Genomic DNA, 13,078 nt, shown 5'->3' with positions numbered 1-13,078 from the left:
TCCAGTGGTTGAGACTCCACCTTCCATTGTAAGGGTCATAGGTTTGATCCCTGGTCAGGAAACTAAGGTCCCACATTCCTCTGGGTGCAGCCAAAAATTTAAGAAAAGGGGGAAAGGAGATTTTAAAAAATGGAGGGATGAGGAGATAAGTCAATTTAAAAGTCAGTTCAGTCACTCAGTCATGTCTGACTCTTTGCGACCCCATGGATTGCAGCACACCGTCCATCACCAACTCCCAGAGCCTACTCAAACTCATGTCCATTGAGTCGGTGATGCCATCCAACCACCTCATTCTCTGTCATCCCCTTCTCTTCCCACCTTCAATCTTTCCCAGCATCAGGGTCTTTTCTAATGAGTCAGTTCTTTGCATCAGGTGGCCAAAGTACTGGAGCTCCAGCTTCAGCATCAGTCCTTCTAATGAATATTCAGGACTGATTTCATTTGGGATAGACTGGTTGGGTCTCTTTGCTGTCCAGGGGACTCTCAAGAGTCTTCTCCAACACCACAGTTCAAAAACATCAGTTCTTCAGCTCTCAGCTTTCTTTATAGTCCAACTCTCACATCCATACGTGACTACTGGAAAAACTATAGCTTTGACTAGACGGATCTTTGTTGGTAATGTCTTTGCTTTTTAATATGCTATCTAGGTTGGTCATAACTTTTCTTCCAAGGAGCAAGAATCTTTTGATTCCATGGCTGCAGTTAACATCTGCTGTGATTTTGGAGCCCCCAAAAAGAAAGTCTGTCAGTTTCCATTGTTTCCCCATCTATTTGCCATAAAGTGATGGGACCAGATGCCATGATCTTAGTTTTCTGAATGTTGAGTTTTAAGCCAACTTTTTCACTCTCTTTCACTTTCATCAAGAGGCTCTTTAGTTCATCTTCGCTTTCTGCCATAAGGGTGGTGTCATCTGCATATTTGAGGTTACTGATATTTCTCCTGGCAATCTTGATTCCATCTTGTACTTCATCCAGCCTGGCATTTCTCATGATTTACTCTGAATATAAGTTAAATAAACAGGGTGACAACATACAGCCTTGATGTACTCCTTTCCCGATATGGAACTAGTCTGTTGTTCCATGTCCATTTCTAACTGTTGCTTCCTGACCTGTATATAGATTTCTCAGAAGGCAGGTCAGATGATCTGGTATTCCCATCTCTTTAAGAATTTTCCACAGTTTGTGGTGATCCACACAGTTGAAGGCTTTGGCATAGTCAATAAAGCAGATGTTTTTCTGGAACTCTCTTGCTTTTTCCATGATCCAGCGGATGTTGGCAATTTGATCTCTGGTTCCTCTGCCTTTTCTAAATCCAGCTTGAACATCTAGAAGTTCACGGTTCACATACTGCTGAAGTCTGGGTTGGAGAATTTTGAGCATTGCTTTGCTAGTGTGTGAGATGAGTGCAGTTGTGCAGTAGTTTGAACATTCTTTGGCCTTGCTTTCTTTGGGATTGGAATGCAAACTGACCTGTTCCAGTCTTGTGGCCACTGCTAAGTTTTCCAAATTTGCTGGCATGTTGAGTACAGCACTTTCTTTTAGGATTTGAAATAGCTCAACTGGAATTTCATCACCTCCACTAGCTTTGTTTGTAGTGATGCTTCCAAAGGCCCAGCTGACTTTGCATTCCAGGATGTCTGGCTCTAGGTGGATAATCACACCATTGTGGTTATCTGGGTCAATAAGATCTTTTTTGTATAATTCTTCTGTGTATTCTTGCCACCTCTTCTTAATATCTTCTGCTTCTGTTATGTCACTACCATTTCTGTCCTTTATTGTGCCCATCTTTGCATGAAATGTTCACTCGGTATCTCTGATTTTCTTGACGAGATCGCTAGTCTTTTCCATTCTGTTGTTTTCCTCTATTTCTTTGTATTCATCACTGAGGAAGGCTTTCTTATCTCTCCTTGCTATTCTTTGGAACTCTGCATTCAATCTTTCCTTTCCCCCTTTGCCTTTTGCGTCTTTTCTTTTCTCAGTTATTTATAAGGCCTCCTCAGACAACCATTTTGTTTTTTTCCATTTCTTTTTCTTGGGGATGGTCTTGATCACTGCCTCCTGTACAGTGTCACGAACCTTCATCCATAGTTCTTCAGGCACTCTGTCTATCCAATCTAATCCCTTGAATCTGTTTCTCACTTCCACTGTATAATCGTAAGGGATTTGATTTAGGTCATACCTGAATGGTCTAGTGGTTTTCCCTACTTTCTTCAATTTAAGTCTGAATTTGGCAATAAAGAGTCATGATCTGAGCCACAGTCAGCTCCCGGTCTTGTTCTTGCTGACTATATAGAGCATAAATTGGATTAAAGATTCATTGAGCATGGCCCTGCCTGTCAGAACAAGACTCAGTTTCCCCCTTAGTCAGTCTCTCCCATCAGGAAGCTTCCATAAGTCTCTTATCCTTCTCCATCAGAGGGCAGACAGAGTGAAAACCACAATCACAGAAAACTAACTAATCTGGTCACATGAACCACAGCCTTATCTAACTCAATGAAACTATGAGCCATGCTGTGTAGGGCCACCCAAGATGGACAGGTCATGGTGGAGAGTTCTGACAAAATCTGGTCCACTAGAGAAGGGAATGGCAAACCTCTTTAGTATTCTTGCCCTGAGAACCCCATGAACAGTATGAAAGGGCAAAAAGATAGGACACTGAAAGATGAATTCCTCAGGTTGGTAGGTGCCCAGTATGCTACTGGAGATCAGTGGAGAAATAACTCCAGAAAGAATGAAGAGACCGAGCCAAAGCAAAAACAACACCCAAGTTGTGGATATGACTAGTGATGGAAGTAAAGTCCGATGCTGTAAAGAACAATATTGTATAGGAACCTGCAATGTGAGGTCATGAATCAAGGTAAATTGGAACTGGTCAGACAGGAGATGGCAAGAGTGAACATTGACATTTTAGGAATCAGCGAACTAAAATGGACTGGAATGGGTGAATTTAACTCAGATTACCATTATATCTACTACTGTGGGCAAGAATTCCTTAGAAGAAAGGGAGCAGCCATCATAATCAACAGGAGTCTGAAATGCAGTACTTGAATGCAATCTCAAAAATGACAGAGTGATCTGTGTTCATTTCCAAGGCAAACCATTCAATATCACAGTTTTCCAAGGCTATGCCCCGACCAGTGATCCTGAAGAAGCTGAAGTTGAACGGTTCTGTGAAGACCTATAAAATCTTCTAGAACTAACACCCAAAAAAGATGTCCTTTTCATTATAGGGGACTGGAATGCAAAAGTAGGAAGTCAAGAGAAACCTGGAGTAATAGGCAAATTTGGCCTTGGATTACAAAACGAAGCAGGTCAAAGGCTAACAGAATTTTGCCAAGAGGACACACTGGTTATAGCAAATACTCTCTTCCAACAACACAAGAGAAGATTCTATACAAGGACATCACCAGATGGTCAATACCGAAATCAGATTGATTATATTCTTTGCAGTCAAAGATGGGGAAGCTTTATACAGTTAGCAATTTAAAAGTAGCCATAATGTATTAAATGAGTATTTTGAGTGAAGTTATTTGCACGAGGCGTGAAATATGAACAGGATCACAAAATAATTTTCACTTTGAAAAACATAAAATAGAAAAAAATATTAACAGTTTACAGAATAAGAAAAGACCTATAAGCATATGAAAAGATATGCAATCTCCCTTATAATTAAAGAAATGGCAATAAAAACTGTGAGATAACATCAGATTGGCAAAAATGAAGATATATGATAATGCCCAATATTGAAGAGAGTATGGGGAAGTAGGCATTCCCATTCACTGTGAGGAGAGTATAAACTGGTATGGCCTTTTTGTATGACAGTGGTCAAAATCAGAAAGTAAAATGCACACACACTTTTATTCAGCAGTTTTGCTTTCAGAAATTTATTCTGAAACAGTATTCCCACAAGTGTGCAGAGATATGTACCCATAAAAATATATTCCAAGCACCGTGTGACACAAAATTGGAAACAGTTGACCTGTAAATTATGAGTACAGTCAGTCACACAGTGGAATATTGAACAGTCATGAAAAGGGAGGAAGAGTCTATATGCAGCTAGAGAAAGATTCTAAGATTTATTATTATGTGAAAAAAGTTACAAGGTGCTCAGCAGTGTGTTTAATTCTGCTCTCTTTTATGTAAATACTTTGGGCTTGGATATGTGTACTGGTACTGAGAGAAAATTATTCTGGAAGGATACTGAGAAAATGTATTAACAATGGTTTACCACAAGGAGAGGAACTGGAGGGGCAGGGAGACAGTTTTCATTTTACACTTTTTCTACTATTTGAATTTTTCTAATAATATTTATATACTAATATACAAATATACTATACTAATTTCAAGTATTGACTATGCCAAAGCCTTTGACTGTTTGGATCACAATAGACTGTGGAAAATTCTGAAAGAGATGGGAATACCTGACCTGCCTCTTGAGAAACCTATATGCAGGTCAGGAAGCAACAATTAGAACTGTACATGGGACAACAGACTGGTTCCAAATAGGAAAAGGAGTACGTCAAGGCTGTATATTGTCACCCTGCTTATTTAACTTATATGCAGAGTACATCATGAGGAACGCTGGGCTGGAAGAAGCACAAGCTGGAATTGAGATTGCTGGGAGAAACATCAATAACCTCAGATATGCAGGTGACACCACCCTTATGGCAGAAAGTGAAGAGGAACTAAAAAGCCTTTTGATTAAAGTGAAAGAGGAGAGTAAAAAAGTTGGCTTAAAGCTCAACATTCAGAAAACAAAGATCATGGCATCTGGTCCCATCACTTCATGGGAAATAGATGGAGAAACAGTGTCAGACTTTCTTTTTGGGGGCTCCAAAATCACTGCAGATGCTGATTGCAGCCATGAAATTAAAAGACGCTTGCTCCTTGGAAGGAAAGTTATGACCAACCTTGATAGTATATTAAAAAGCAGAAACATTACTTTGCCAACAAAGTCCGTCTAGTCAAGGCTATGGTTTTTCCAGTGGTCATGAATGGATGTGAGAGTTGGACTGTGAAGAAAGCCAAAGAATTGATGCTTTTGAACTGTGGTGCTGGAGAAGACTCTTGAGAGTCCCTTGGACTGCAAGGAGATCCAGCCAGTCCATTCTAAGGGAGATCAATCCTGGGTGTTCATTGGAAGGACTGATGCTGAAGCTGAAGCTCCAATTCTTTGGCCACCTGATGCAAAGAGTTGACTCACTGGAAAAGACTCTGATGCTGGGAGGGATTGGGGACAGGAGGAGAAGGGAACGACAGAGGTGAGATGGCTGGATGGCATCACTGACTCGATGGACATGAGGTTGAGTGAACTCCGGGAATTGGTGATGGACAGGGAGGCCTGGCGTGCTGCGATTCATGGGGTCGCAAAGACTGAGCAACTGAACTGAACTGAACTGATGACTTATCTGAGAGTAGGATCATAAGCCATTTAAATTCTTATACTTTTTGTGTGCTTAAATATAATATAATATACATATATGTTCTACATTTATGTATTAGTATAAAAGAAAAAAGGTATATTTGCTTTATTGTGAATTTTAAGTTATTGGACTATATTAAAATTCTTTAAGTTGATGCCTAGAAAGAATTCCTATTTTCCCCAAATTAATTCTCCTCTGGGATGTGTCTTCTTTTTGCAGACCTTTTATATATCCATAGTTGATTTATGTGAAAATGGCGGAAAACGTCCTAACACAAATAGCAGTGCTAGTTTCACCAAAGAACAAGCAGACACCATTCGCAGAATTCGAAGTAGTAAAGACAGTTGGGACATGTTGGGAGTCAAACCTGGGGCCTCAAGGTAAGCAGTGCTCTCAGATACTAGTGCTGCCTTCTGTTATAAAGATTCAGCCATCAGAATATAGTGTGATATCTTCTTGTAATGGGCTAGAAATATGAAGATGTGTGGAAATAGATTACTTAACACTACTCCTTCACTGAGTTAAGTAAATACCAAAGGAGGAAAATAGAGGGCACAGTTGCCTGATGTGGGAACTATGTCATGTGTATATTGTGTGAGTACCTTTTGAAATGATATTCTCTGCTTTTGTTGACCAAGAGTCTAGAAACAAGTGTAAGCTCAAATATATACACATATAATCACAAAAGAGAGTTCTTAAAGCATAGAATTTTTGAAAAAGAAAGCATGTTAGCAATCAACTTGTTGAAACACTTCATTTCATAAGTGGGAAAACGGGGACTCAGGGAAACTGAAAACACAGCCAGGGACTCCAGGAGTTAGTGGTAGAATTGGTTCCTGACCCGGAACCTGTGTGTCTTCCTATCTCTGACTCTGTCTCTCAAAAATCACTGTAGTTCCTCATCTGTGTGTGTTTATACTAAACTATTTTATTTTAGCCAAAATAATTATTTTGGAGAAAAAGAAATACAATCACTACTCTTCATGAAAGAAATCATTACCTAGTATGATTATGTAACTTTTTCCCTAGTCTTATTGAAATATAATTGACATAAAACACTGTATAAGGTTAAGGTGTATAGCATGATGATTTAACTTACATACATTGTGAAATAATTACCGAAATAAGTTTAGTGAACATCCATCATCTCATAGAGATAAAGAAAAAAAAAAGTTTTTTCCTTGTGATTAGAACTCTTCGAATCTACTCTCCTAAGAACTCTCAATTGTTATCTCACTTTTAACTCTATAATAATACTGTTACTATGCATATTATTGGAGTTATCAGATCTTTTTATTTTGCACCATAGCTTTCCTCCCTATGCTTCTCCCTTTCTACTTTTTCACTTTGATTCCCAGAAAAGAAAAAAGTACATCTCAAAACTGCCTTATCAGCATCAACAACATTAAGGATCTCTTTTCCATTTTGGTCTTATAGCATGCCTTCAGGTTCAGAAGAGAAGAGGGGATGGGCAGAGGGAGACAAGTTATTGGTCACCCTTGACTTGACAGGCGTTACTGAGGATGCTTAGAACACCTGACGAAATTCAGATGACCTTGTAGCATAAAGTTAATTGGTGGCTTTTGGGGCTTCCCAGGTGGCACAGTGGTAAAGAATCTGCCTGCCCATGCAAGAGATGCAAGAGACTTGGGTTTGATACCTGGGTGGGGAAGATCCTCTGAAGAAGGAAACAGCCACCCACTCCAGTATTCTTGCCTGGAGAATTCCATGGACAGAGGAGCCTAGTGGGCTACAGGCCATAGGGTTGCAAAGAGTCGGACACAACTGAGCAACTAATATTACTTTTACTATTGTGTATCAAATTCAGCTTTTTTGTCGTTTTGGCCTTTCCCTTACTGACCCTGCTCCCTGGCTGACTTTGTCTGCTGTTTCCTTCTGGAACTGTATGCTGGGTCTCCGTTTCCTTTCTGGACTCTGCCAGTTCTCTCCCTGCTGCTCTGCGTTTCCCATCACTGGATCAGTTCCTGAACCCCATCTTCTTGCAGAGTCCTCCTCCAGGGGGGCCTGCCCTGATGGCCTCTTGTCCTCATCGCTTCCATCAGCAATTATTTGCTGAGTGCCAAATGCCTGTGAGGCGCTCAACACTATTTTCATTTGATCATGTTTGTATATTCACTTTGTATTGTCTGTTTTTCTACTTGAATGTTACATATTATTTGTCCATTGTTTGTTTCCCAGTCCTTTAGTCTCACCTTTGAGAAATGGTAATGATAATTTCGGATACGCTTACTGCAAGAGGTATTCTGTTATCCACACAGCTGAAATGCCGTGGGCAAAGGGTGAGGGCTGACCTCCCTAAATGACATAGAGCTCTGCTTTTTCTTTGCAGGGATGAAGTCAATAAAGCATATCGGAAACTTGCTGTGCTGCTTCACCCTGACAAATGTGTAGCACCTGGTAGTGAAGATGCCTTCAAAGCCGTTGTGAATGCCCGAACAGCTCTCCTGAAAAACATCAAGTAGAAAATAGGAAAAAAAGACAGGTGTAGGCCTCGAGTCCAAACAGACTTTCTCTGAGGTAAAATAGCCAACATGGGTTTTTCCTCCACAAAATTCTTACAGCCCTTTTCACTCACGTGCTGTCATTTGTAAATCAGTAATTTGGGTGCCTGTTTCCATGTCATAGACATTTTGCAGAGAGACAAAATGAAGAGAACCGAGTGCCACTTATACACTATCATTCATTTTCTATTTCTGAATGATGATAGATTTTTCTTTTTCTCATGAGTTGGTAAGCTCTGTCAGTATAGCATCGCTTAGGCACTTTGCTCAGGAAAGTCCACAAAGTTTCTGGAAGAAGGATAGGAGGATCGTTTTGCTTTTTCTTTATTAAAAAAAACTCATCATCAGAGGAATAAGAAAACAAAAATGGAAGCAGACAGCAGAACCCCTGAAAGTATGGTGACCTTACAAGCAAGTTGCCCCTTTACAATGATATGTTAAGCATCAGTCTGCTTAGTTAATGAATGAACTCTTGGCAGCCCTTCGGAAGTGAAACAAGAGGATGCAATCCTGAACTAAGTGGCCCTTTTTTGACGTTCACTCTATTCCCCTTCTCCATCACCGGGGGTAGAGACCAGCCAGTCCTAAGAGAGTAGAGGTGGCAGTAGCCACAGGTTCTTGTAGACTGGCTGCTGCTAGACCTGCCCCTGGGTCTGAGGCTTTTCCCTGGCCATGGAAATGAGTGCTGGTAGCTGTAGGGACATCTTCACCTAGGAGTTAGGAGTCAGATCCCAAGACAGAAATGCCTGCAGGTCAAACTGGATTGTGCACACATCTCCAGAGGGCATGATCTGCCTGGTTCGGGCATGTCTGATGCCCTAGGAGAGCCCCCATAGGAGGCTTATGCCTTTGCTTGTTGCAGCATCATTTGCCAAGACAGGTGGGAAAGGCAGGGGTGCGTCTCAACAGGGGGCCTCCCTTCGCTTCCTCGTCAGTGTGAGTTCCCCTTCCCTCTTCTGTTCCTGCCTTGTCTCTTAAGGCACCACATCTACCACCATGTCTCTCTTCTCGAATGCCTGCCTTCTGGCTATTGCCTCCTCTGTCCTGTGCAGCCTTTGCCGGGGCCTGGTAAAGACAAGTATAGATCCTTTGGGTGGTGGACGGAGAGATCTTAAGGCCTGTGTGGGAAGAATCTGTTACCTTTGTTTAGGTTCCAAATTTCTGATCAGTAATACTTTTAAGCTGCAGATTATGAAAATTAATTTCACGTATTGAAATCCATTCTCTTGCCATCGTCTCTCTCTCAGTATCCAAGAGATGGGTGAAGATCAAGTGTCAGGCCCGGCCTTCCTTCCAGAGCTCACAGAATAGTGTCACCGCGTGGTTCGTTACACCATCATGGTCATGTTACTCAGATTTTTAGCTGTGACCAAGCTGCACTAATTGGAGCTTTAAAGTATATAAAACTTTGCCATCAGTGAATTTTAAACAGCTATCCCATAATGATTGCCAAGTAGCATTCGCCTTTTCCTGCCTGAGAAGAAAAACCACTTTCATTTAATTCAAACCCACTGCAGCCTTCTGAACCCTTCCCTTCTCCAGAGCAGCTTTGCTTTGTGTGGCTGCCCTTGGGCAGCACTGAGCTGGTTGTCAGGAAACTAGAGCATTGTTTTCTAGTAAGAGTTTTCATTTTTATATTAAAAATGCTTTTTTTTCTTAGTAAAATTGAGATATGAGATATGATTTTTTGTGGGATTTTCCTGTTGCCTTTTAATTTTAACTATCTTCTGGGCCTATAAAACCCAGGCCAAAGTTCTCCAGGGCTTTAATTTTGCTGTAGGCCTTCATCATGCCTAAAGTAACAAACATAGATCTCTTCTTGTGGCAGAACTTAGGAGTCGTATGAATGAGGGACCGTGCATGGTGGCCTCAGCCCACATTGGCATGACAGCTTACTTGTGTATGTGACTCTGTGTAAAAACGGGTGCCAGTTTTCACCACTGTCATTAAACACTAGATGGGTCACCTCATTCAGCTACACTGTGCAGATGAGCAGTTATGGCAGAGAGAGTTCTCTAGTTCTTCCATTCATATCCTCATGTAATGAGTGACTTGTTGACATTTAGCCTGGTCTTGATTCTTAGGTCTTGCTTAGTTCCCAGCACCTTGATTACTAATGTTAAGAATGGCCATGTACTACTTCATTTATGGAAAAGAAAGAAAAGAAAGTTAAAGGTTCAGGGTCCTAGAAGTTTTCTGATTTCCATAATCCTGAGTAGAATATCAAGAAGTAATGAAATGAAGCCTGACCTGCTTCATATAAAATTTTACAGACCTCTGTGCATTAATTTAAATTCTAGGTACAGATGTATATTTTTTAGTTCAACCTTATTAAAATTCTTCAGCCAGTTAGGATTGCACAGTACATCAGTGAGAGTAACAACTAGCAGAATAATTTCAATGGCTAAAAAAAATTTTATACAGAATCTTGTTTTTTCAAAAAAGAACAAGAAATCTGAACAGCTGTTATTCAAGAAAAGCCATTTCTTCTGCATCTGAGTCACCAAGAATGAACACTTTTAAAACTTGTTAGAAATCCCTGGAGGCTTTTGAAATTAATCGCCAACCTACCTAAGAACTTTAAAATATACCGTCCTTTTGTTCCTCCGTTCCTCTTTCACGGCTCCTTTTGAATCAGTATTCTCAGCTGTCAACGTGTCTCTTACTTCAGCAATGTTGTTTTATTTCTTTGCATAAATGTGTGCTTGGTAAAGTCCAGAGTTGGAGATTTTGTGCTGCTTCCCAAGATAAATTGCTCTGATTCTGTAGATTGCACTCTGTTCTTTAAGGCTCACATTTACCTCAGGAAACTCACTTTAGTATTTTTTTTTTGCATTGAATTCTCAAATGGTAATTATTTCTTTATACTGGTAAACTAGTACCTAATTTACTGTTCACTAAGTGAGCCATAGATAAGGCAGCTAAACTTCTGAAAGAAAGAGAAAATGGGCAGCCCTTGGTTGCTGTGAATCAGTAATAAGGTCCCTGTTTCTCAAAGAACAATGGCAGAATCTCAAGGGGGAAGGACGTATTTCGGTTTCATGTTAGAAAAGGTGAGGGGGCGTGTGCACATTGCCTTTGACAGGGTGTCAGTGTCTGTCCCCTAAGCAATTTCAGTGGGCCCTAGAATGTTACTCCCTTCTCCACTGCACTTTGTCTAGCTCACTCTGAGTCTGACTACATTTTTGTGAAACTTTTGCAGAGAAATTGAGCCGTGAAATGCAGCTAACGTCCTTCCATTGCAAGTTTTGCAAAGGGAAGAAGGGTTCATATTTCTCATGATAGGTACCTAGCACAATTGTAAGAGACAGTTACTAATGTTTATATGTTGGTGTTTCCATTAAGCATTTCTAGAGGAGACGAAAGCTTAAACTTGTGGTGTGGATGAGTTAGATCGTGTCTGACAAGCAGTGCAATATGAAGCCGTGCAATAAAGGCTGTGTTGTGAAATGAAGCGCTGGAAAGCTGGACAGTTTGGGTTACCTTCCTGCAGCAATTGCCAGCAGGATGGTCGCCCTTGGCCCAGGAATGCAGAGTCTCTAAAGAAACCCTTTGCTCTTACGAGGTAATTTATGTATTTGCTTTCTGTTGAAATAATGGAAAATGTTAAAGCTAACAGCTGTCTATGTCTTGTATAGAGAGTGTCATATGTATTTAAGTTGTGTATTTTTATAAAGTAAAGCCAAATGCCAAACACTGGTCTGTGTGCTGCACTTATTTGTTGAGACACTGGTCTTTAAAGCAGAAGCCAGTCTTTACCAGCTGAGATGATAGATAAGACATCTTGCTTTAGTTGCCAGTGGGTAAAATGGAGGAAATGGTATTCATTGGTCCCTCAGGCTGTTCTAACCTTAATTAAGTTGTGATGAAAGTCTTTTGCTCTCTTAAAGATACTAATATTATGTTTGCCTTTTTAATTCAAATGAAACTATTGTTATCTCATTTTAATAATGCAGGTCTAATTCAGCTAATTAGTCCCTGGACAACAGGAATCCTTAAGTAACAGACTATGGTGAATTAGAATTTGAAAGTAAAAGCCTTGTAGGGCCAGCACAGAGAAGGCTTCAAGCCAGAGCTCTAATTTTTATTGTAAATGACAGTCACCATCACCTGAGAATGCGCTCCACTCCTGGGGACCCACTCTACCCTCTCCATGCTGCTGACGTGCTCTAAGGCAGAGCTGCCAAATCCTCCTATGACCTCCCCCTTGCTGCTTGGCCACAGAGCTTGGCCCAAGAGATGGGAATGCCACCCAAGCTCTGGAAAAGGAAATGGCAACCCACTCCAGTATTCTTGCCTGGAGAATCCCATGGACAGAGGAGCCCGGCAAGTCCATGGGGTTACAAGAGTTGGACACAACTTAGCGACTAAACCACCACCACCACCACCACCTGAGCTCTTTCTAGTTGGAATTGAGGAAGACAGACTTTCTCTCAGGAGAGAAAGATAGGAGGAGTCCTGCTGATGCTGGCAACCGTGATTCCAACCTCATGGAAAAAATCAGAGCGAATGAAACAGACATTCAGAAAGAGACCGTATCTGTATAGTAAAGATGTTCCTTCCAGTCCCCAGGGTCCCCTGAACTGGCTGCTCTACAAGCCTATCAGCCACCCCAGAATCCTCCCAATCAATCTCCACTCCCCTGTTTTCTGCTTAAGTTTGTTGGAGTTTGCTTTCTGTTACTTGCAACCAAAAGGATATTAGAAAATAATAGACATTAAGGGTCATAAGCAGGAATGATAAAGTTATGGTCTGTAGACTGGTATAGTACTTGATAAATAAAGTGTGACATTTTATATATTAAGTATATCCAGATACTTGGTGTTTCTGTTTTAAAACAATAATAACCAACTGTAAACTGAGAAGAATTAGGTTTACTCATTTTGTTTGAGGATCAATTTAAGATTCACAGTTTTATCTAGCTTTTTTGTTTCCTTTTGCCTGTCAGGGGCACTTCTAATATGGCAATTCTAATCAAACTTTATTGTTAAAACATTCATTCACCATGCATTTATTGAGCACCTACTATATGCCAGGCTCTGAATTGACAAAAATCCCTCCCTGTGGAGCTTACATTCTTCTTGTTGTTCTTTTTCAGTTGCGGAATTTTGAAGAAAGCTTCATTTTTCCTTA

At 40.6% G+C, this 13,078-nt stretch overlaps 1 protein-coding gene across 2 annotated transcripts in view; it reads left to right on the top strand.

Moving 5' to 3' along the window:
- The window catches only part of DNAJC27 (DnaJ heat shock protein family (Hsp40) member C27), a 39,824-nt gene extending 27,170 nt beyond the window's left edge, over positions 1–12,654 (top strand). Inside the window, exons 6-8 of one of the 2 annotated variants that reach the window (XR_008682494.2) lie at positions 5,643–5,803; positions 7,774–7,961; positions 11,291–12,654. Coding sequence is in view for 1 of the 2 variants with exons in the window: in XM_055400431.2 (XP_055256406.1) it covers positions 5,643–5,803; positions 7,774–7,906 (294 nt within the window). In the remaining variant the exon portion in view is untranslated. Of the gene's footprint in view, positions 1–5,642; positions 5,804–7,773 lie in introns of both variants that reach the window. The other variant, XM_055400431.2, reaches the window with a different exon arrangement.
- Positions 12,655–13,078: the final 424 nt, after the last annotated feature.

Source organism: Moschus berezovskii, chromosome 11 (genome assembly GCF_049115385.1).
Source record: "Moschus berezovskii isolate FMDL1 chromosome 11, NW_MosBer_1.0, whole genome shotgun sequence".
NCBI lineage: Eukaryota > Metazoa > Chordata > Mammalia > Artiodactyla > Moschidae > Moschus > Moschus berezovskii.
This window is presented reverse-complemented; position numbering and strand designations above follow the sequence as displayed.